The following is a 24,810-nucleotide window of genomic DNA, read 5'->3' on the forward strand; positions in this document are numbered from 1 at the left end:
TGCTCTTCTGTCTTTTATTAGTTACAGGCTCTGAGGATGGACCTCTGGAGACATTCACTCTTACTAATAAAAAAAGAAACAACAACCACTACAATAACAACGGGGCAACACTGCTGCATGCTGAGTCAATCAGCCATAGGGCCCCATGCACCATTCTTGTCAGCAGAACGTTTCTGTGGGAAGATTCATATATAGGAAACATGTGCAACAGCAGACGAAGGTTGACAGAATGCTGAAAGTAGCAAACTGTGCGGTTGAAGTCTTTCGTTCTGCATATTATTCGTATGCATTATAGACTTTGTGTATTTATAAGTCTTAAAAAGTTTTTTTAAAGGACTGACTTGATAAATAAAAACATGGCAGATACATCGCCCATATTTACCTGGTCACAGGGTGTTTGAGCTGACACCGACAGGACGATCAGAGAAACAGACCGACTGGTAAATGGATTTCACTTACATAGTGCTCCTCCAGCATGTAAGCAGTCCCCAAAGCCCTTTACCTATTCACACACATACCAATGGAGGCAACAACCACGGGGTGAAGTGTCCTGCTCAAGAACACTTCGACATCTGTATTCCTATTGGCCTGAACAATTTGTCTTTCCTGAAACGATGACAAATTCTAGTCCTGGTTTTCTTCATCTGCCCCCCATCTCACCCGACCTCCCTCTTCCTCGACTGTTAAAACAACCATCTCCATGTCCTCCATGTCCTCCATGTCCTCCTTCGCTACATCCATGAATTGTCTTCATCCACTGTATCTCCTCAGCACATGTCCAAACCATTCCAACCTCAGCTGTTTCTCCAATGTGTTTGCTTTTAATTGCGACCATCTGGGTCATTCCTTAATGAAAATCCCACCACCTCCAGGCCAGCCTGCTGCCTTTCAGACAGTGCTTCCGTCTCAGCACTATACATCATATGTCACAGAAGGGTCTCACTCCTGTCTTGAAAACCTTCATTTTTACGCCTCCTGCTGTCCTCCGGTCACACATCAGCCCCGACGCTTGTCTCCACCCGCCCCGTCTCGCTGGTGTTCTCTGCATGGTTGACCCCATGTATCTATGTCATGCTATCCTTTACAATGATTTTATTCAACAGGTCATAGTTGTGGAGCATTTTACTGTTACTTTAGACGAGAGGAATGCAAGAGAGGAAATTCCTGTGAGACTGATGTCCCTTTTGTCACTCAGGAAAGCAGCAGCAGAGAACTTGATTAAGGCATCCTTGAATTATTACCTTCAGAATGAGAATTGAAGTCGAGCCAGCCACAGTCTCCATACCACTCGAGGAATGTGTATCTAGTTTCAGTTAATTTCATCATCCCTCTTTGTGGGTCCATTTAAGAATCAAATATTTCTTTTTATTACTCGTGGGAAGTCATATGGGCAATCCCACACAGACACCGTAGTCAGCTGTCTCCTTGTTTTCAAGGTTACACCAGAATTCTGCCGTCACTCGCAACACATTTGCATCAAACCATCAGCCAACAGCTGCCAATTACCAAGCAGCCTCTCTGTTAATACACACACGTCAGTGCCAATTAGAGTGCGGGGTGATCTCTTTCTCTCGAACAACGAAATAGCACAACACAGTCACACCCAGCCGTTATAGTCATACACACACTGGAGTGGGAGGAGAGGGGTGGAATTAGGTGCACTGAAAACATCAAATAACGGCTAATATTTCAGAGATGGAGGAGTGAATTGGGCAGGAGGGAACAGAGCAGAGACAAGAAGGGATGTTCTGTGCCAGGAACAAGGCTTTCAGGATTAGCTCTGTCATGCAGTTACAGGGGCAGAAATAGTGGCTGGCTAGATGAGGCCTGACAGACGGAACAGACACAGAGAACCGAGCAATGCACACTTAAAAGACGTTGTGACTCTCTCCACACGCATATATGGAAAATACTGACGTTTGTGTGTGTCCACAGCATGCAAGGCTGTATGTACCTAATTTAGATTCATGACAACAACAACAACAAAAAATCTTACAAGGCCCAACATTTATCGAAGCAGTATCAGCAACCTTAAACAGAAGCTTTACAGCCCAACACCACAGGGAGAGGACACATCACCCTGCTATCTGCTCATGAACATGCTCACCACAACACCTGCAAAGCATATTAATAATCTTCTTCGTGCAGCAGCACAAAAGCTAAACTCCTCATTGTCAGCCTTGGAAAAACAAAAGCATCCTGCAGGCATAGTAGTGACGATGCATTACCGACCACAGCCACTAGATGGCAGCCTCCTCCTTTTCATCTGAAATTTGGTTTCTAATTCCTCCACTGATCAGCCAACTGGCGCAGATGGAGAGGCACTCAAAGTAAAGGGCACTGTTTAATATGTGATATTAATATATCCGATTTCAATAAATAAATAAATAAATAAATAACGCATCAGAAACATAATTCAGTTTCAAATGTTTTCAAGCCTACTTCAGGGTTTTAGCAATTGATAGTTGCCATGTTGCCTTAGCAAGAACATATCAATCGGCCAATCAATCAGTGGCACTCAGCTGGTGGGAGGTTGGCTGGATGTAACATGCCTCCAGGCCCACGGTCAATACAGTGACCTTCGAGAAAACAAAAGATTAGCGGAATATAATCAGGCGTATTGGGCATGAAAAAGTCACAGCCATACATTATGGGAGGGATGGCTTGACATTTTCTGTGGAATAAATGAAGTGGCATGTGCACACAGCCAGTAACAACACGTGTTTGCACTCTTCTGTCGTTCACTTACTGTTTATTAGGAAAAAACAATCTGTAAAGTGTAAGTCTAAAAGTATTCCCAAATATGGTGAGGGATGCCATCTCAATATTTAATGAACTGTTAAACTGATAATTACAAATGCAACATTTTAAATTTGAACTTCCACCTTATCTCCAGCTTCTTATAATGAGCTCTTTATCTGTTGATGTTGTTTCATAAAGTACAAGTAACCATTCTGTGAAGAAAGGGACACATTTCAGATTTCAGACAGACGTTTGGAGAGGTGTCAGCTGAAATTACTGAGACTGGGTGCAAATGTCATTTCTTCGTGCCACCTTTGTTGGGCTGCTGAGTGGCTGTAGAGGTAGGAGTGTTTTTCTCCAGAACTGGTGGCTGGGCCTCCTCCAGAGTCAGTTTCTCCTGTGACTTCATTTTTATTTCCCCCACCTGATGGCTACGGAGTTTGTAGCAGGCATCAGATAACTCCTCAGAGCGCTGCCACAAGTCTGTCTGGAGACATGACACAAGCAAAGGGAAAGAGGTTCTTATATGGTGTCTCACGAGAAGTAAAGGCTGCCTCCTTTTCACTTTGACAGTGTGTCTAAATAAATACATTTAAATATGTGTACCTCTGTCAGACCGACCTGAATGTTTTCATACATCTGCAGCTGACGGTTCATCAGGACTTCTACGCCCGACAACAGTTGTTTATGTTGTTCCAGCAGACTGTCGCGGACCAACCGGAAGGCTTGGATCTTTTCTAAATGTTCCCTCTGCTGTGCCTCTTCTCTCTGAGAGTCCATCAGCATGGGATGATCCTTCTGGTGTCTGCACAAACACATAACGGTTGTGGTGTGTGAGCTGAGGGAGGACATCGAAGAAAACACACGCACAGGGAGAACATGTATATAAACCTCCACATGTGGACTCAAAGCAGAGATATTTAATCTCTTGGTTCTTTCTTGGTTTGCTCTTCTGTTCTATATTATGACAAAATTCAGTGGATCTTTTGTGAGATAATACAGTTGTGGATGTTGATTTAGTTAGAACAAATAAAATAGAACTGAGGGAGATAAATGCAAAAATAGGAAGAAGAAATGACAGAGGCAGTCTAATCCCTTATCCTGTATTCAGAGAATTCAAGACAGATTTAAAATGTAAAAGCCATTTCCTATTTTTAATGTAAGCTGACCTTGATGAAAAGGGAGGCCAGTTGAGGTGATGAGGGAGTTCATTTGGTTAATGAACATTGCCCCTGTTCAACCTCTTCCACTGCACGTAACAGTGTGCGCAAAAGCTATAACGTTGGCGTTTGTGTGTGTGTGCGTGCATGCCGACATCTACATTGTGCAATATTGTGCGACGAGAAACATCTTGCAGACTGTTCAGCACACACTGCTCATCGGGATCTTTCCCTTCTCCGCTCAGAATGCAGGTCATAATGTCAGCTGCCATTAAGGAGATGGACACAAACACGCGTGTGGGCATGCACACATCCCTGCACGCACCCACAGCAGGAGAGGAGGAAGAGGTGAAAGGAGAGAGAACATCTCATCCGAGTAACCAGCACATTGAGGCCCTGAAATAGCTCTCTAATTAACAGACCCAAATATCACCTCATTTATCCTGGAGAGGGATGGACAGAGGGAGAGATGGAGGTAGAGAACAAGAGGATGCATGAGGAGGAGCAAGAAGAGACTCAAAGAGAAAATTCAAAACTGGTAAAAATAAATGAAATAAAATGTTGACACATTTTACACTCATGCAAACCCATCATTCTCAAAATAAAGGATGCTGCAGCATCATAAACCCATATAACTATTGAGCAAATACAGAATATAATAATTCTGTCAAATGGATTGAATAGCTTGAAACGTATGTATACAGTGCATGGACCACGGTCCTCTGGGGGTAAATATACAGCATTTCCAAACACACGTATACAGTGTGCACCGTGAAGGTCATGAGTGCAGTAACTCGTATGGTCCTGCATACGCTGTCGGTACCAATCTGCTGCTAAGAACACGGATGCGGACATGTCTGAAAACACAAATATACACAAGATGATACTTTACTGCCACAGCTAAAGCTTTACCCCGGCACACAAAGACAAGAACCTGGAAAGACTACTGCTGCTGTTTGATATGTTCCGTTGGAGACCTGATGACACGTCATTGTGCTCTGTGATCACCCAGTCAGTCAGAACACTGGCTGGTAAAAGAAAGGAACAAAAGAGAGAGAAGCATCACGTTAGTGTGAGATTAGTGGAGAACCTGGTGTGTTGACTGAAGTCCATGTTAGGAAAGAAGCAGGGGTTTGCATTCAAGGTCTGACTAGACGGACTGGAAGAATCATCCTCAGCCGTTTTGGAGGTATCTGGGAAAAAAAAAAAAAGAAGGTCTCATTCTCACACTGTATTTGACAAGCAAGCAAAGGTTGAATCAAAATATAAAGATGTGCATACCAGGTTTTTTGCTGTCCTCTGTGGCAGCTTCATCGTTGTTTATATGTTGTTTGAGAAACTTGAGACGAAACTCTGAGGCCTAAAAAACAATAAAGATCATTGTCGAGCATGTTCGAGTGGAAATGTGTTTTGACAAAGATACATATCAAACAGTGGTGGTATGATGGCATGGATAGTGAAAAATTCCCCTTTTCTGCTCAATTAACTGCATTTTAATTAAAAACCAAAACTCCTCACTTCAGCCTTTTTAACAGACTTGACTGTGTTTTCATGAACAGATATGACATTATATCGCTCTCTACTGAAATGTGGATTTAATAAAAACAAAACAAAAAAAAAACCACTTTGTCCTCAATATAATAAAATTCATATCTCATATCCTGCGTTGGAAAATGTGTTTCGCCATGCAATTACCACACATATACAAACTCACTCATTAAACTTAGTGTCCTACTTAAAGAGTACGAATAGACATCAATTGTTTTTTTGGGTTGTTTTTTTTTCCAGAACATGTTTTTGTCCAGGCCAAACCCAACAACCCACTGCAAATAGGCAGACAATCCACTTTCAGGCCAAGACCCACTACTTGAGAACCACTATTCTAAAACATAGCTTTTATTCTTTAACAGCAGACAGAAAAGATATTGAAAATCACATTAAAGGACTTCTGGTTACCTTGGCAGAGCGTCCTTCCTCCGCCATTTCCCAACCCTTTTTAATGGCTTTAATCTGGTCCTCTCTCTCTGTGTCCACCTTCACCTCTACGCTCTTTTCTTCGCTCTGATCAATGACGACACGCAGCGTCCAGTTTGGCTTTGTCAGGTCAAAGCTCTGCACACATAAACATGCAGCGCAGGAGGCACACACAGACATGCTTACACTCGCAAACATCAGCGCTAAAGGTCACCGTATGACGATATATTATGGGCATGCCTTTTCCAGTCAGCAACTAAGACAGTCTGATGCACAACTAGAGAGTAACCAAGAAACACGGGTGTCTTAACTGCATAGAGGTTGTATTGTGACCACATGAATATTGAAAAGTAAAATTGAAAAACAGAATTCTAAATCAAGAAACAAAGATTTTGTAACACGCTGACAAAAAAAAATAAAAAAATTCACATAATAATCTGAGATCTGTGTAAGTAGGCTGTAGTCGTCACCACTAAACCAAAAATGATGAAACATAGACCTCTTAGTTATAGTGCATGAGTCTCTGCAATGTCTCCAATGTGGTGTGTGTGCAGGTCACCTCCTTTATGAAAGTCTCTTGAATGGTGTGTCAGGCTAAATGTGTGAATGCAGGGCAGCCTCAATTTACAAATTAAATTATAACAACGGCGATGCCATGACTCTTCAATAACAATCAGTACATGTGGTTTAAATGGGCCTTTGTGAAGAGGAGTTAAGAGTGTACTCAACTCAAACGCCTCAACACAAACTACAGTACTCTTGAAATACACATAAAAGGTTAGAAAGCATGGCTAATGTGTCACTTAAAAAGAAACTACATTCTAAAGTTAGAATGGACAAAATGAACATATTTCAGCTTGCATAGCTTTTAGTTCAGCTGCACAATACAATTTGCTGGTTGCTCTAGTCACACTTAATAAATCCGTTTCATACATTTCAAAATGTAACTGAATCAATTAGAATATCCAAACTGCATAAAAAAAGCCATACAGTTAATATTATATGTTATTATTTATTATTATTTGGAAATGTACTTCAACAGATGTGACAAGCGGCACAATGGCTATTGGCAGTCAAAAAGATTTGCAGTTTCTTATATGAAAAAATGACTTTTTTATTATAGTAGCGCTAATTTGCAGTGAAGAGTCTGGCGCTGTCTTGTTGTTGTGTTTTTTCTATTACTGTTACCTGTGTGGAGCCAGATTTTGAGACAGCAGCTGGCCTCTTCCTGCGGTTGCCTTTGTGTGTTGTGTCGGAGGAATCATTCTTGTACCCAGATTGACTCGATGTCTTAATGGAAGAGGATTTCTTCAAGTCCTCATCTTTAAAAACAACATATCAAAACAGAAGTAAATACATTCTTTCTGTCACCTAAAAAAAGAATCAGCTATGTCTTCAAATCTTAGAATTACAATAAATTCAGTGCGATATCAAAGTGTGACTGCCATTAATGCACTTGCTCAAAGGGTTTATGTTTCATTGTACAAATTGACTTTGAAATCCCACTCCTTTCCAACTGGAGCACCTCCATAAACATTGTCTTGAAAAACCTGCACGGCTCATGTGAATTGGGTGTAACGATGGGAAAACATGTGCTGTGAGGTTGCAGCTGTGCTAGATGGCACTGTTGCACCTTAAAGCTTGACTGAATGCAATCCCCAATCCAGATGAGGCATTAACTGCATCTCACTTTCCAGATATGGAGGCATAATAATCCATCATTTAGCTGACATCTTGCCATTTTGCTGGGGGAGCTTTGGTGCATGTTGAATGAGTTACACTTATCTCATTTCATATAGGAAGCCAGTGCTTAACCTGGAATTAAATTGCAATGAGTGTTGCTGGAATTTCAGAACCGATTTTTAACATGCGCACACCTGAAAAAGGGGAAATACAAAAGCTTAATTTTAAGTAAAACCTATACACCTAAACATTCTTTTCATAATAGACAAAAAGTCACAGACGTTGGCAAGAAAATTAAATGTGTTGGCACGCCGCATGTGCTGCTAACAGTGGAATGCCTTAGCAGTGTGTGTGTCAGGACTTAAAACAGAGATGTGAGAATGTGCATGCATTAAACATGCACACTACACTATTTTGACTGCAGCTTGTTACACAGCTTGTTAAAGAGGCTTCAAAGCTTGGCATGGCATGTAGCGTGTGTGTATTTATGTAGTATGTCGGGAGCATGATCAAGGCCACAGTCTCACCACTGAGACAGAGTTAAACTGGGTGAAATTAATTCACTTTCCTGCTGAGATATTTCCCAGGGCACCAGGGGGCAAGAGTCAACTTCATTTGACATCCCATTGACCCAGTTTGACAATCTTATTGGGAAAACAACAGGGTTTATTTGAACACTGGCTTATAGGTGCATATATGGACACACATAATGAAAACGATCACGTATACATCCAGTGTCTTCAGAGGAAGAAATCATTAGTGTTCATATTGCTTGGATTTCGAGCCTTGCGCATTGAATGCATAAATAACAGTAAACGCAAAAAAAGAAAAAAGACCATGAGAATTCAATGACTGCAGACTATCTTCAGGCAACCATGAAAACTGCACCCTTGTCGCATCACTTTCACATCGGCCACCCTTGCTGCAAATAATAAACCCTATTAATATTTTCAAGAAAATTTGACAATTTTCAAAGCTCAGATATTTGAATTGATTTGGCCCACAACCAAAAGCACTTTGTGCACCCTGATTAAAGGCAGGAAAGAAGAGTTGAAGGCAGGGAACAAGATTATCGCCTCAGCCAACGACCATTGGGCACAAGAAATCACAGTCTGTGATCTGCAAAAGCAGCTGTATTCATTTGGCTTTCATTATGCTTGTGATTACAGGCCTCTGGCTAGCGGAGGCAAAGGCAAAAGAATAAACTGCGTCTGACTTGGCCCCCTGACGCTGCTTGCTGAGTGTCAGCCACATTTCACACTGAACACAAAAAAAAGCCGTGCCAAAACAAAACAAACATGAAGGACGAATCAAAACACCCATTCAAAGCACAAAGCTCAAACACGGGCTTTTCACGGTGATCATATCAAAAATGAACAGTTTGATAGCATATTTTCAGTCACATTTATGTACAATGCATAATTGTGAGTGAATGTTCAGATAAAAGGCTCTACAGTGATGTAATGATTGGCACTCTTGCCTCATAGTGAGACGATCCTGGATTCCAGCCCGAGTCAGGCTTAGGGGGCATTCTGTGTGGAGTTTTCATGTTTGGATTTTATCTAGGCACTCCTGCTTCCTCCACAGTTCAATAAACATGCATTCAAGGTTAATTGGTGACTCTAAAAGTGCCCTTGGGTTCAAATGTGTGTGTCTTTCTCCGTCTTTGTCCTTTGATGGTTAGGAATATACACTGCCTTCACTCACTAAGATCAGCTCCAGTGCTTTACAACCCTGAGATGGGAAAAAGTCGTAAAGAAGATGGATTGATAGACGGATGGATGATACGATCCCCCGTGCAACTGAGAATAACTGACTGTTTGATGTGGCATTGGTCACTGTATGAAGTTTGCACCTTTCATCTCATCCTTCTCCAAGTCCTTCAACGTGTTGGCGAAAGCGATCTGAGATTCATCCAAGTCCCAGCTCTTGTGCAGCACCTCAGCCTGCACAACATACCTATGAACCTGTGAAACACACACAAGCAAAGTGAACGTGAAACACCCACCTCACAATAGAGATCACAACAGAACTGACAGCGAAAGATGCAGAATCCAACACCAGAGGCCAACATCAGAAGCAATGAAGACAGATATATAAAGACCGAGAAGGATAACAACGTATTTAGCTCTTTTTTCAGTTGTTTAGTACATGTTTAGTACAAAGACAGAGAGGAGGCAGTGGGCCTGTTATCCAAGATTATATCACGGGTGATACCTCCCACAATCATCATGCTGAAAAGAAAAGATGAAATTTAGACGAAATTCCAAGATAAGACTCATGATGATTAAATTCTTTTTATAAATAAATAAATAAAAATGCTACAAAAGCTAATATTTTTCAAATAAAGCACTATTTTTTCTGATGTCCACAAATGTATTAAGGTCCAACAAATGAACTTTGAGGAAAGAGATTGGGCTGTGGTCTCTATGTACAACGTCAAAGCACCAGTGACATTGGTGTTCTATTTCACGTGTATTCAAGCTTCATGAAATACACCACAGGAGAATTCCCTTATATCTTTCCATTACTGACCATTTTCGTTGAACTTTTCTTATTCTGGATGGCAGCTGATCTATGGGATCACTTATGAACTGATGTTACTCATCACTCTGTTATTATTTAGTAGCAACAAGGATTTAAACACCAAAAACCCCTAGATAGGTCTGCAAAAAGTTTTGAAAGCTGTTAATTCACTGCATTAGCTCCCAATTTAAAGGGACCTATTCATAATCAGATTACAGGGGGAGCATTTAGATTTTAGGATGCATTACTGGTATCAGTCACCAAAAGAAAAAAAAAAGCAACCACCTTCATAGACTTGTGCTCTGTGTGACTCTGTGCGTGTGATAGTACACAGAGAATGTACCATACGCTTTGGTAATGATATCATCAGACAAGGACAACAGGTCTGTTAGAAAGAAGAGCTTCAGACATTACAGTAAGCAATAAATCATACACTAATCACTGCTCCTTGACAAGCGCTGATAAGTCAGAGAGTAACAACAAAACCACCCCCTTCAGTTTTAGCTGCTCTCCTCTTTTTGTCAAGTTTTGTCTGTGAGATTGTGCTTGTGCGTGTGTGTGGGTGAGTGCAAATCAATGGTGTGCGTGCGTGCACGCGGGTGTATGCCTAACAAGCAAGGCGTTATCTGGCAGGGAAAAAAAATGATATGAACAGGCAGCGAGCAAGTGGGTGAGAGAGACAGAGAGGGAAAGTGAGATGCACATGCAAGTGAGATCACTTAAGTGTTTGAGCTACAGCAGATACCACGCAGACAGTTGTCAGTGATACCATCGTCTCTGTGGGAGGCTGGCGCTGTTCAGATGAGGAGTCCGATTTTCTGAATGCGCTGCCATTTTCATCACTTTGCCCAGGAGTGTCATGGGTGGGGGACCCCTCCTGGTTTTCTTTATCTGTGCCACTGGATTCTGTAAAAAGAGTCAGTTTTCAGTCCTTTAAATCGTATGTGAACTAAGAAATAAATAAATATGGAAGAATTTCAAATGCTGAAACGGTGATATGGTTGTGGGTTTTATACGGTCACTGCCTAAAATGCAGAAGCCAGGTGAGAGAGAAAATGTAGCACATAGACCAGCTAAACAAATGGGACAATAGCCACCTGATGTAGTAAACGCCGTACGAAATGTCATGTGTGATTTTCAGACTACAGAGTACATCAGTTAAAAGCAGTTTTATACAAATAACTGAAAAATACACTTACCCTTGACTCCTTAAAAAAATTGTTACAAATAAATGAATATGGAAAAATAACTAGCAGCTTGTGCTTTACTTACAATTGTCTGTCTCAATTTGGCTGTCTGGAGTGCACATTGTTGACTTATTGTGCCACAATAATTCAGCTGACGTTACATTGGTTAGTTGAAGGTAAAATTGCAGTGCACACATGTTGTTCTGGTCTATTTCAATTATTATTGTAAGTTATGAAAGGTTGGTATTTACATTCTGTACATTCATGGGTTTGAGGGACGGGCATCCAGGGTAAAAACAAGCCAAGTCGGATATGCAAGGTGCAGTAACTGTCTGTGGCAACGCTTGTTAAAGGGAGCAGCAGAACAGACACTTCGACATTATCGAAGTCTGATACATTCAACTGCTAACACTTCACTGCACATGCTCCTGTTAGGGAGATAACGCCACATCAAAACTACTGTTTGTACAAGCCAATGTCAATGTCATTTACAGTCTTATATTTTGCTGTCAGGCGGACAGAGTTTGTTCAGAAATCATGTGGTGCTCGTCCTGAAAAGAAGATATTTTAATGAAGTAATCATCAGCACAAATACTCTGGCTATGCTAATATTATAGAATAAGAGACAAGAGATACTTACAATGTACAGCTAACAAAAAAAGAAACAATCTCACAAAAACATCAGTAATACTAACAGCGTTGTTAACAACAGTACATCACTAACTAGTGCGTTACCGCATTTTGTAGTGGCGCCACAGTAATATGTTACTTTAGCACGCATTATTCTCAAGTCTAGTTAAAAGTGAAGTTGACTCTATCAATCTGTGAGGGAATGGCTGGCCAGTTGAAAATCCTCCAAGGCAAAACTGCTAAAAGGATGAGTCAGAACAACTCAAACGGTTCTGTTGCCTTTAGAAGTGCAGGACATCAAAAAAATAAAAAATTGCTCATGATCTCAACTCCCAATTTTGGCATGCCCTCGCTTTTTAAAAAGTTTGAGCTGTGTTGTGTGTCACACTGATATCGATGATGATGATGTACTGTACAAAGGTTTTAACAAAGTACTGAAAAAAGGCACAAAGAAGAAATTAAAGTTGAAAGATTTCCTATATAATGACAACACAGAGTTACACAGTGGCACCGGATCAACTGATTGCTCACCTTCGTTTGCCAGGAAGAAGAAGACAGGAATTATTACATGGTGCTTTCCAGTGTGTCTGGCCACTTCCTTCTCATGGTCCAAAACAGAGAGGCGTATAAATACATCTTCGTTAGATGTTTGGAACTGAATCGTTGCAAGGACTTCAGTTGTCACCTGTACACAGTACCTGTAAAACAATTTAAGGCGCCAGTATTTTACATTTTTGAATGGAGTTCTTACAATACCGCAGTGTATGAGTGCAGAATATATCTTTTCAATTATCTATGTTGCACACAATTCTCTCACCGACATATGAGATCTTTGTCATTTGGAATATAGTAATCCTGGAATTGCTTCACTGAGAACGCGTTGAGCGGCGTCTTGTGGGTGGGTTTTAAAAGTGGTGCCTTGCAACCAATCAGGCACATCTTCCATTTGGCACCAGCAGGGAAACATTCAGGTGTGAAAAGCTCTGCTACAAAAGTATATCCAAGCTGGGATAAGAAGATAAAGAAATTTAATCAGTATATTAAATACACTTTTCTTTCAGAGCAAATATGCAAAACCTGAGTCTGTGTGGAAACCTTATTCGTAATGGGAAACTCATAAATTAAATTAATTGAGAAAATACAAATGTAAAGTTGATGAATGTACAATATATACATATTTGTAAAGTACAAACCTTATTGGGCTTATACACATGTGATATAACTTTATGAAGGACCATGTCAATCTCCTCCCCTGTGTCATTGTTAAAGACATGTAACAGACCATTTTTGATCGGGGAAGTGACCTTTGGAACCACCTTCCTCTCCTCAGGAACCACAAACACCTCTCTGTACAAAACACAAGTGTGAAATAAGAGAACAATACAAGATCAAAATCTAAGGCCTGAGCCGATGTAGTATTTCTCAACATGTTTTGGTATGGCAATGACATGTTTCATGTAAGACAAATGAGAGCCAATCATTTGGGACATTATAAGAATAAGAAGTAGCCATCAGTGGTTTGCCTCTGGAGTCAACCACCTTTTAAAGGTGAGGATACTCTTGACATTTAAGTTACAATGTTTTCAAACCTAAACACCAACAGCCAGGAGTTGGCTGTGTCTGGAAGCGAGACGGTGTATTCAGCAAAGACGATTCTGGTCGATTCGTCCTGTTGACAAGGGTAGAGCTCTGCTTTCCCCTCCGAATTTTCTATGATATACCTATGCATGAAACAAAATGGGTAACTTAGAAACACAAATGATAGATAAAACCATGTATACTGTGAAAATCCATTTTAGGAAAAAAAAACTAAAACAAATGTAGATGATAATTTGTGAAATCCAGCAAAACAATCAAAATAAAAGACTCTGCTGGGAGCAGGAGGAGAGGCGATGCACTGTGCTTCGCAGCATGATCTGTGACTGAAGTGGATATTTCTGTCAGTTAAGAAAAACACATGCTCAGAGGTTCACAGCACCAAAGAAACCTTCCCCTCTTCACCCTCCGTACACACATTGACCGAGCTCGCAATCCTCGTGCACACACATACTTCCTCAGGCAGCAGGTCATACGGCAGACGCTGCTAGCCGATTGGAACGAGGAGAGTATAAACAGCAGATGGTACCACTGGGAAAAGATGGAACACAATGTGGAAAATGCTCCCTGCATGGCCCCCACAGGCTGCCACAACCAGGAAAGGGAGCAGATTCTGAGCATGCAGTGCAACAGTGAGGCTAAATGCATGCCTTACAATATACATAGTAGCACTGGCACAGCAATATGGAAGGTGTGCGATCAGAGATTGACTTTTTATTAATAAAGTGTAAATACAATAAATTTAAATAAATAAACATAGACCAAAATAATATGCTTTTTGTTTTTGTCATAGCGCATATCACAAATGTTATCTTTAATATACCGCAACAGGAAGGCAGCAAGGCTGTCTGCATCTGGTTCAATCTTCTGCCACAGGTCTGAAAGAAGCTTGGAGGCAGTGAGGTTCTCCTTTGTTCCTGGGTGGAAAAGTGGCACTCATTAAAGATGAAAGACAATGCATGTTGCTGTCAAACATTAAACAATTAGTGTAGCAGGCCGAGTTCAGAGAAGGGAACAGAAATTGCTAAATGCATTCTTGCATCATTCAAGGGGAGAGAGGTGGTAGGAGGGGATTATTCTCGCCTTGGCAATAACTTTCACACATCTCATGAGACAGGTGACCACAATGACAGAATAGGACCTCTGAGAAAGAATCAAATTTTTGGCGTGGGCGAATGTGTGTGCGCGTGTGTTCACACACTGGCACATCACAGAGAAAGCCAAATGGTAGCCTTTTATTCTCCTAATCTTCCACGAGGTGAAAGGTGTCTTCAATCTCCCCATGCCTCTCAGTGGCCTTTGCTTTTTTTTCCCATCCATACTCCCATCCCTCCAAATTGACCATCATAATGTGCCTCGCTGGGCTTTTAAGAGATGAAGACCTTCTGTTATCTTCATAACCAATACGAGGGCACAGACAAAGTAAAAATAGTGAATAGGACAGAGTGAATAGAGAAAACCAAGCATGTTAAGCCAACTACTATATGGTTTGGGAGAGTTACAGTTTTTGTTTTTCTCACACTGCACATAAAAAAAACCAAGTGTGCAAAGGAATTTGGCCAAATAAAAAGAGTTGTTAGTCATCTTTAAATAAATGATTTTAGAGGGTTTTTTTGTCTGTTTCTCTTCAAAGCTGCACGTTTGTGTTTTGACAAATCAATGAAGGAAGTTTCCATGGACACAAACACAACAGGCCCATTTCATAGACGCAAAGCTGTTCAGCCCGTTTGTGTACGTACGCTAACGCTAATGTCATAAAACAAAGCTACTTTTTCAGCACTGCTGGCCGTTGGGTTTCATAACATTGTGGATGTTTTTGAATGCTGATTTTGCCATTTTAAAGCGTAAAGTAATCAATTTACATCTCAATATTGCATCAGTATAGTGTTGTTTTCTGCAAATCTGCATTGATGAGATTGTTCATTCTCCAATGCAGCTTATTCGGAGGATGACAGCGGTGAGTGTTGTGTATTAAGTCTTCAGCCACAACAATAAAAAAAAAAACACATGAGCTATGTTACCTCTGACAGCATGTGAAAATGTTTTTACTAAAACTGAGAAGAAAACAACAAAGTGTAAATCAGCAATAACAAACATTATCCATTGGCAAGCTTGTTGAATACATTTGCAAAGGAGGAGCTTCTTCTCCGTTTAATCTTTCTGACTGTTCCCCTGTCTACACAGTTTTCTTTCTTTCTTTTTTTTTACTCTTTATGTCAGTGCCGACCAGTTTGGTTATCGATGCAGGAATGTTGTATGCATGTAAGCATGTGTGCTTCCTCTTCCTGTGTGTGTCTAACCTCTGTAGGCACCTTCATCTGTCAAGATGCATTATGAAGAATGGCAGGCTCATCAATACATATTTGTGCCCCTGCTCAGAGGCCCAATACAAGTCATCAGGCTAAATCTAACAGCGGATTCAAGAAGCAGAAGGTCCTTCATGTGTGTAGGGTGTTTTTGGAAAATAAATAATAATTTACAAGTCAAATTATAGTGTGTGCTTATTTTCTAACAACGTTATTTGGATCATCGTGTTTTCTTGTTCATATTCATGGACATGTTTACCAGGTTTTGAGGCATTGAGGACCTTCCGCACCAAGTGCCCTTTGAATCCAGCCTGCAGAGTGGTGACTGCTTTGACCTCTCTGTCTGTAGGCAGCTTCTCTCTCCAGATTTCTGGGGGCTCTGAATCTGCATCCACTTAACAGTGGGGAAATGGCAAAAACAAGCAAGTTTTGGGTGAATGTTTAATTTCCAAATATCTCTTGATTTAAAAATGTTATGAAAATTAAAGTTTATGTGGCCGAAATTACATTATTCATGTTGTAAATTATGACATCACAATAAGCGTCATATAGTGCTTTAGTCTACTGATATTCTGCGAAAAATCTGTTGGCTACTTCAGGCTATGGGGTTTCGTCCTCATCAAATACGTCCCTGTACAGTTTCTTATTAAATGTAGTGTATTGGTGTACTCATAACAAAACTGAACAACATTGTGTTTGGTCTTATTGGTTCCACTGGAATCTCAAGTATCTTGTTCTTCAGAACCCTTGAGATGCACTATATTCTAGGAGAACTCTGTAAGAAATAGGTAACAACATCAAAAGTAGCACCTACATGTGGCAAGGTCTCCATTGATGTCGGCGGCTAAAAGTGAGGGATCAGCAGTGAGCGCCTGGACAGCAAGCTGCACTTCTGCTGTCAGTTTCCCCCCCACAGCCTTACAGATCATGTGGTAAACTGCTGAGTTAAAGACCTAAAATATAAAAACACGCACAGACATATATGTACAGTCATCACTGCTAATATACAGTATGTTAAAAATAGATGATGATAACATTATGGGGCATTTCACAGTGCTTGGAAGTAGAATAGGTCTCTGGCAAAAGATGCATCCATTAATCAGGCTTTCAGAATTTACGCTGTCACTGCTGTAAGACCGTACAGCTCTTTCACTAAGCGACACCACCTTTGCACAACAGGATAACATGGCTGCTATATAATAAACAAATTAGACTGCTCTTCTATGAGACACAGCCCATATCTACTAAGATCTAAAAAAAAAAATTGCTTAAATTATGCAGTATTCATTTAACATTAAAAAGAAGCAGCCAATGTGAATCCATTGTATATTCAGCCTGACTGTGTACTGCTACAACCTGTCTACCTTTTTGTGCTCCCATTTTTCTAGAGCAGTGTTGATGTTTTGGGGCCGGTGAGCCTCGTTCAAGGTCTCTCTGAGTGCAGGCTGCTTCTGTTCATCACCAAATGATGCTACCAGTCTGGACAGAGCGCCAAAGATGGATGACGCTTGCTCCTTGAAGCGAATACTTTCCTGTGAAAGGAGGAAAGAAGAGAGTAAATCCTTCTGTATTGTCACACAGCAAATGGAACAGTAATGCTAACATGCTTTGGTACGCTTCCATGAAGAAACACATCAACACTGTTGACAGGAAAAGTGCAAGGACACACAAACTGTATCAAACTGAAAATGACAGCTGTCATTCTATATCACAAAGTGACAGGAAAAGGTTAAAATTAAAAGGTTAAACACATTTAAGTCACACCACGTGACTTTTAAAGCTAAAGCTGTCCCAATCTTTCCATGATGTCATGGCAACAAGATGTTGTTCGTTCCTTCATTGTGTACAAAAGAAGAGGTCATGGTTGACTGTTACTATCATCACGAGCAGCAGACAGCTAATTTCTTCGTTCACCTTTGTGAGATGTGGCATGACGACTTCTTCCTCTCCAAAGATGAAGGCTGTCTTGCTGCACAGGTGGACACTGTAGCCTTGTGCAGCGTTAATGGGAACATGCAGCACATGCCGCCTGTTGAGGAGCGAGAAGAGACATCAGTAAAACAAAGATTTAATCCTTGTTTACCACACAATATTAACTATTCTCAAACAGTTGTGTGTTGCCCATTTGGATAATTCATATGCAACAGATTCAAAGCTCAGTTGAAAGGTAAAGTTGATGGAGATTCTTAGATTAAATAGTTTTAGGTGGTTTTAGGAGATGAAGAGAGAAACATGTTAATATTATGCACATAAAATGACAGGAAGCTACTGTAAATGTATGGAGTACAGTGAGATCACTCCACTTGTTATCCTTTGAGTTAAACTATGTTTTAAGGAATAGCAGCCAGAAAACTGGGATGACAAATGAAAAAAAACTATCTACACGCCACTGGATAGAATTCCTGCTCCCTAAATCTTCTATTTCTCTGTAAAGTAATACTAAGTGGGTCAAACAGTCATAAATGCAGTAGAATAATGTCCTCTCTGCCAAATGTCAAGCTGAGTTCATGAGGTCTGGTCAAGCACAAGAAAGTGGAAGCCCCACATCATTGGCCCCATTAGCTTCACATAATTAAACCATCACAGCCCAACTACATGCATGGGCACTGAGGTGAATCTGAGCTTGTGCTACAGTCACACAAAGGAAAATACATGGGAGTGAGAAAAAGAAGAGAGAAGAAAAGAAGACAGGGGATAGAAATAAATCAAATATGTGACAGGAAAATTATAGCAATTACAGAAGGGCAAAGACTTAATAAATGTTTAAACGTAATAGATTTGCACTGAACTGTAATTTAAAAAGAAAACAAAAAAAAACACCAGTGTCAGTGGAGAGAAATCAGAAAAAACATTGAAATGTCTTTAAAAAGTCATGCTTTCCAAAAACATGGACATATTAGCTACTATGAATTGGAGATAGAGGACTGCGGGGCACATGGGCATGCCAGGTTGAGTGCTATGAGTGTGACGATGGCTCAGTGGTAATTGCACTGCTGCATACCTGCGCCTGACCCCAGAATCTAGGCCCTCCGCTTCTAGGCCAAGTCGCACCCAACAGTAGAGAGTAGGACAGATGCTTTTTCCTGTTTTTCACTCTATCCGAGCCAGTCAGATATTCTCTGCTCACTTTAATGATAGCATTAAGTGGATTTCTGCATGGCTGTGAAAACCACAAGAGTGTAACTTGCCCATTTCCTTAATTTTCTCCTCTTCACCAAAACCTCCCAGGAGCACTGTGCAAAAAGCCACACATTTTTAGAACAGGCCCTCATGATGGGAATTAGGTGCAGCTTACGGTAATTTCAGGTCATGAGAGGTAAATGTGGAGGAAATACTGTGAAAATGTTTTTAAATGGGTCAAATATTGTTTAGACATAACTTCTTGACGAATAAAAGAATTGTTAATTCATATCATTAATTTCACATGGAAGAAATCAGTAAATTTCATTTGAGATGAGAAAGGTCTCTTTTGCCTAATATAGAGTTTAATACGGTATCATTTTTTGAAAAATAAAAACCTAGACGGTGTTTCAATGAATATTTGGAGGAGCATGTTATGGATATACTATTGTAGTGTTTCTATTCTTCGGTTAACCTTTTGTTTTTTTGATCAATACACAGACCTACCCTGGGGGTAAGTTGAGCATAGCTGCCTTTGAGGAGGTGGTCGTAATGGTGAGAAGTGGCAGATTATACTGCAGATCTGTCCAGGAGTACGGCACAACATGAAGAACTGCAGACTGCTGAGCTGCTGGCATTTTCTTTTCTATGAAAAATGGAAATGGGGGGGAAACAATGCATTCAAACATCATGACTACAAAAGGTCTTATTCATTACAAATGTATTGTATTGGCCACCCTAACTATAAATGATGTATTGTGTGCTGAGAGTGTGTGGGAGCATGCAGGTGTGTAATACCTTCAGGTGGAGGATCACAGACCAGACCGGAGAAGCTGACGAGGATCTGGGAAGGTTGCAGGCCATCCACACACAAGTAGTACGTACCTCTCACCTCTACACACTGCTGGAAGAAAGACGCACATGGACACTGGTCTTAGTTATCAGTATGAAGGCATACAATGAAAGGACCAGTGGAAGAGGGAAGAGGCAGGAAGTGTCAGGGAGCAACGGTGGATAAACTGATAGCAGGCTGACATAAAGCAAAAGATGCTGAAGCAAAATCCAGAAGATGGAAACAAAATATGAAGGGGTGAAAAGGAATGCGAGATGAGAAATGAGACGAGACAGAAAAGAACTAAGCGAGTGAACGGAATAACTGAAGGAGCACCTGGAGTAGGGAGATGTCGCCAGTGGAATCTGTCATGTAGAAAAGGCAGCAGGGAACATAAGAAAGCTCAAGACTGAAGGAGTGAAAAGACATTCTGGTCTGGAATAATAAGCAGAGCCGAGGCCTCTCTACATGCAGACATATAAACACAACTCCTCCCACATTTGCTCTTACACTGATACCACAAAAGATCTCCAGTGATGTTTCCCTCCACAATTTCACTTTTTTTCCCCCACTTTTGACGAAGCGGTGAAAAAAAACCCTGAACAGATTGGTGATCATTTTTTTTACAACACTGACTCAAAATGAATCCTCTAATCATTTCTAAGCATGTAACAAAATGATATATTTTCCTCAGTTTTATTTGTTCAGCTATTAAACAAGGGCTTCAGTTTGGTTTGAAAATAAATCCAATGTGACGACTGTAACTCTCAAACCACATGCAACTATAAAAGATCATGCATCATCTGTGAACTCAACTCAACCTGGCTCAGGTGCCTGTGAGTTGTTGGTCAAACACCAACATTTTGTGCGCATTCTTCTAGGCGTTCTTCCACAGCAAACTCTTCAAACCATTGTCATGCTGGATTAGAATAAGGTCTTCCACATTTTATTTTTAGCATTGTCCAAAATGTCATGCTAAATGTTTGATATACCCGTGGAAAGGGGTCTGAGTGAAGAACCTGACTTCAGTCATGAACACAGGTAGTCCAATACTTTTGTCCATATAGTCTGTGTACAGATATACCTTTGTGTATGTAGTTGGTTAAATATACAGAGTTGGACAGGATTTAGCAGGAGAGTACAGTAAAACATATGTGTCAATTAAAAACCCTGTGTGCATGTGTCTTTTTACTTCAGGGCTTGCCACAGCAGGAGATCCAGCGGTGAGAGCAGCCAACGATGCAGTAGAGCTGACACCTATTGCAGTTTCAGACTGCACGGTACTCTGCACACAATAACAACTAAGTTACTGGTATTCTATGTGGTACAATGACCATATGTGGATCAAAGCACAGATGTATTAAACTGCAGGTAAAAATAAGCTGAAGGTTAGTGATTACTGACTGTGGTCACTGAACCTGTAATAACTTTGTGCTGATTCATCGTGTGTGATCATTTGTACCTTAAAATGAAATTTCTTGATATGATGTTGGTAGGTCTGCGGTTTATGAAATACTAAAAGAGTCCTAAAAAAAACAAAAACACACAAATTAATGGATACACTGAGTTAAACAAAAAGTAGCAACAGTTATGTAATTTCACAAAACACGTCTTACTGAAAGCAATTAGCAAAGTCATCCAGGTCAATCCAGGTCTTCTGCAGAATAGGTTTGGCAACATCTAAGGACTCCTCAGCAAAAGGCTCTTTCATTTCACTTTTGGACCCATCTGGAAAATAGGAATAGCTTTCATTCAAAGTGAAGCAATCCTTTAATATTTATTCTTGACCTATTTTTTTTTTTTATCTTATTAGACCCATTTCTTTGTTTCTCCTTTCACAATTTTGAATGTAAATAAAGCTTTTTATTGTTATTTTGGTAGAATGGCAGCTAATATTTTTAAGGGGCTGCAGCAGTGAGGCAAATGTAAGAACTTAATGAATGAATCCATAAATGCAAGTGATGTCACGTTTGTGAACCGAGTTTTTGGTAAATTACTTGTCCGGTAAATGCGTAAAGGAAGAAGTTTCCCACGAAGGACATTCGTGCTTATCGAGTGTCATCTGAGTTGACTGGTGCTTTTCATACTTGATAGAAAATGCATGTGCTACTATTTGTGAAATCCTCCATTTCAAAATGCTGCAAGTTACAATCTGCTTTTTCTCTTGTGACTCATACCAAGTTATCCTAGACTCAAATCATTATCTTAAACACAGTGAGTTGAATTGGCCAAACTCCCACATAATGGCATAGTGTAAGCACACATGCACATCCATACTCCCACTCATGGACGCCCACAATTCTGTAAGCATGCAGTGCTAAGTCATGAACATGCCCACAGAGGCTCTCTCCACCCAAAAACAACAACAATACATGCACGCACGCACACACACACGCACAAACAGTCTGCCCCTAAGCTCTACTTAAAGGGAGCGTCTGATCAGAAACTCGCTGCTGAGCAATGGTGGTCTGCTAACACAAACTGCAGGTGTTACTAAGCAACTAAACGGGGGCAGAGAGAAGGCAGGGAATTGGCCAGTTGTCACAAGGCATAATTTCAGCCCTATCCTCTCTGAAGTGTCTTGGCCAACCGACAGATGCTTGGAGAGAAAGATGGAGGGAGTGGAGGCAAGAAATGCAAATACTTCTAATCATGTGAATTGGGCTACCCTGCACAGATGTTGTTCAAGCCAACAAACATCCAAGAACGTCCGCGAATTTGTCCGATTTGCTAGTAAAACAAAAATAATGTGCATCTGCTTATTTTGGTAGTCTAATATCTGGCCTTGGGTAATCAGACTTGTGTACAAGATGGTTGAGACCTTTTTCAGCATGAATTAGAAGTAGCATTGGAAAGACCCCCCTTTTACCATTGGAGATATCGTCGTTGTCCTTCTTCTTGTCCTCTGCACTAACCTAAAGGGGGGAGAGCAAGAGAGAGAGAGGGGGGTGGGGGGGGGGGTGGGGGGGGTGGGGGGTTAGAGAGGCATGAACTGTGAGTTGCTGACAGAGTAACACTGTCAGAGATACGCCTCCACCCTCTAGTGATTCCATGCCAGCTGTGGTGCCGCGCTATCCTCATGCAGCACCGAGACACAGTTTTAATGTGACAAGGGCTGCTCCTCCCCTGCTAAAAACACCACCGGGGAATACCAGCTCTAATTTACTTCAAATGTCAGTTACAGATGAGGAGTTATTATGTTGTTTAGCATGTTATTTCTCTGAGTGGAGAATTACTCAGCAATCCTGATTTCATGCCCGTCGACCCAATGCAAATATAGAAATATAGCTAATGAGTCATTATCACATCTTTCAAACTCCATAGTCTTCTGTTTCAGCATGATTGGAGATGTTGTGGTGAGGAAAGGTACTATCAAAGCTGGATGCAGCCCCCCCAAAAAAAAAATAACTACCAAAAAATGTTTCAGAAATAAGAAGTCCAATGTGTCCAATAGTAGACTCAGTTCTGACACGAACTACATTTTCAAGTCATGTAACTCCACAGCAACCAAAACTAAAAAATGAGTCTGTGTGTGTATGTGTGTGGTGTAAAAGCCAGAGAAAAAGTTAGCGAGAGAGAGACAGTTTTTGTGAGTCACCACTTATTTAAATAAGTACCCAGAGACCCAGACAGACAAAAAAAGGCATCGTGATTTGGAAGAATACTTGACCTCTCCCACTACAAAAACACTCTCCTGCAGCAAAACTACAGTGTGTGTGTGTGTGTGTGTGTGTGTGTGTGTGTGTGTGTGTGTGTGTGTGTGTGTGTGTGTGTGTGTGTGTGTGTGTGTGTGTGTGTGTGTGTGTGTGTGTGTGTTCACAAGCAAGCACACAACTTTGAGCCAAACTCTCAGGCTTGCATGGTACATTCTGTCCACTCACTACAAACCTTTTCATTCGACTGATTTTCTTATTGTTGTACAGAACGGGGACACAGACAAAGATTTTACACACGAGTCTCCTGGGATTTCTAGGTGTTGCATGTACAAGCGAACACGGAGGGACTTTGGATCTTACTTTATAGCATTTGTATTCACAGAAACATTGTACAATGTTTGCATCAAGAGCCTTCAGGTGATTTCACTTCACTCCAAGAGGATCGTTCACCAGCATCTCTAACACACACTTCAGCCGAGTGAGTTGGCCTTTGAGGTGCTATTATGAACATTATGTGACGACACCTTTTTCCACCCTGGGAGCAAGGCACAGAGGTTCATTTTGTTAGCCAGGGTGGACAAAAAGTGAGGGAGGGGTCAAAACAGCAAAGGCCCTTTTCACTTGATTTACAGCACGTGACCTGCCATGCTGCCATGTGCTTGTGAAAAGCGGGAACATGCACTCTGTATAAATGTGGCACACATGTGACACACACACACAAGCCAGCCAGCACCAGTGCACGGGCGCGCACACACACACACACAAAACGACATATCAAATTAGCATGTCCACACTGCCCTAACCCAAGCGCTCTATAACTGGTCACAGTTACACAAGAGGGCGATTAAGATTAACTCTATTTTTTCTCTGTATGCTAGAAGTGAAGTGTAATAATGAAGCCCCCAGGAGACGCAGACACTGATGGCTCACCATCTAATTGCGCTGCTTTTTTCATCAGCAAAGTACACGACCTCTCCCAGTTTGAAACCCACGCACCCTGCTCACTGCCAGCACACACAGGAGAGTCTCTTTGCCCATCTCTCCATTTCTTGTTCTGCTTTTATCTCTCCCTGTCCAGATGCCACTTTCTTTTCATTTTTCAGCCTCCTTCACTTTTCAATCGGAGTGTGCAATAATTCCCTTTCTCAGTCTTCGTGCCTGCCTCTCTGTGTCTCTTAAATATCGCTACTCTGAACCCCGCCCCCTGCCGTTTCCATTTCCAAGCTGGTTTTCTCTTTAGTACAGATGCGCCCCTAGTCAGTGGTGGCCTGGCTGGGAGACAGCAGATGTGACTTTGAGACTGGGGGATGGCTGCCTTGTTGTCACTGACACAGAGCTGCTCTGATGAGCCTTCAACTGCATACTCAGAGTATAGAAAAGAGGCAGGAGACCAGATAG

At 41.1% G+C, this 24,810-nt stretch overlaps 1 protein-coding gene across 1 annotated transcript in view; it reads right to left on the reverse strand.

Moving 5' to 3' along the window:
• Positions 1-1,816: 1,816 nt before the first annotated feature.
• adgb (androglobin) overlaps positions 1,817-24,810 on the reverse strand; it is a gene marked incomplete at both ends in the record, with an annotated part of 34,527 nt that continues 11,533 nt past the window's right edge. Inside the window, 23 exons of the mRNA XM_080491080.1 lie at positions 1,817-1,827; positions 3,055-3,229; positions 3,349-3,547; positions 4,605-4,735; positions 5,859-6,014; positions 7,059-7,198; positions 9,415-9,526; positions 10,831-10,991; positions 12,434-12,600; positions 12,720-12,907; positions 13,096-13,249; positions 13,492-13,623; positions 14,322-14,415; positions 16,064-16,198; positions 16,619-16,757; positions 17,169-17,336; positions 17,719-17,833; positions 19,432-19,570; positions 19,723-19,828; positions 20,949-21,041; positions 21,219-21,282; positions 21,373-21,484; positions 22,626-22,671. Of these exons, the coding sequence (XP_080347206.1) occupies positions 1,817-1,827; positions 3,055-3,229; positions 3,349-3,547; positions 4,605-4,735; positions 5,859-6,014; positions 7,059-7,198; positions 9,415-9,526; positions 10,831-10,991; positions 12,434-12,600; positions 12,720-12,907; positions 13,096-13,249; positions 13,492-13,623; positions 14,322-14,415; positions 16,064-16,198; positions 16,619-16,757; positions 17,169-17,336; positions 17,719-17,833; positions 19,432-19,570; positions 19,723-19,828; positions 20,949-21,041; positions 21,219-21,282; positions 21,373-21,484; positions 22,626-22,671 (2,937 nt within the window). The remainder of the gene's footprint in view (positions 1,828-3,054; positions 3,230-3,348; positions 3,548-4,604; positions 4,736-5,858; positions 6,015-7,058; positions 7,199-9,414; positions 9,527-10,830; positions 10,992-12,433; positions 12,601-12,719; positions 12,908-13,095; positions 13,250-13,491; positions 13,624-14,321; positions 14,416-16,063; positions 16,199-16,618; positions 16,758-17,168; positions 17,337-17,718; positions 17,834-19,431; positions 19,571-19,722; positions 19,829-20,948; positions 21,042-21,218; positions 21,283-21,372; positions 21,485-22,625; positions 22,672-24,810) is intronic.

Source organism: Lipophrys pholis (assembly GCF_963383615.2).
Source record: "Lipophrys pholis genome assembly, chromosome: 21".
Classification (NCBI taxonomy): domain Eukaryota; kingdom Metazoa; phylum Chordata; class Actinopteri; order Blenniiformes; family Blenniidae; genus Lipophrys; species Lipophrys pholis.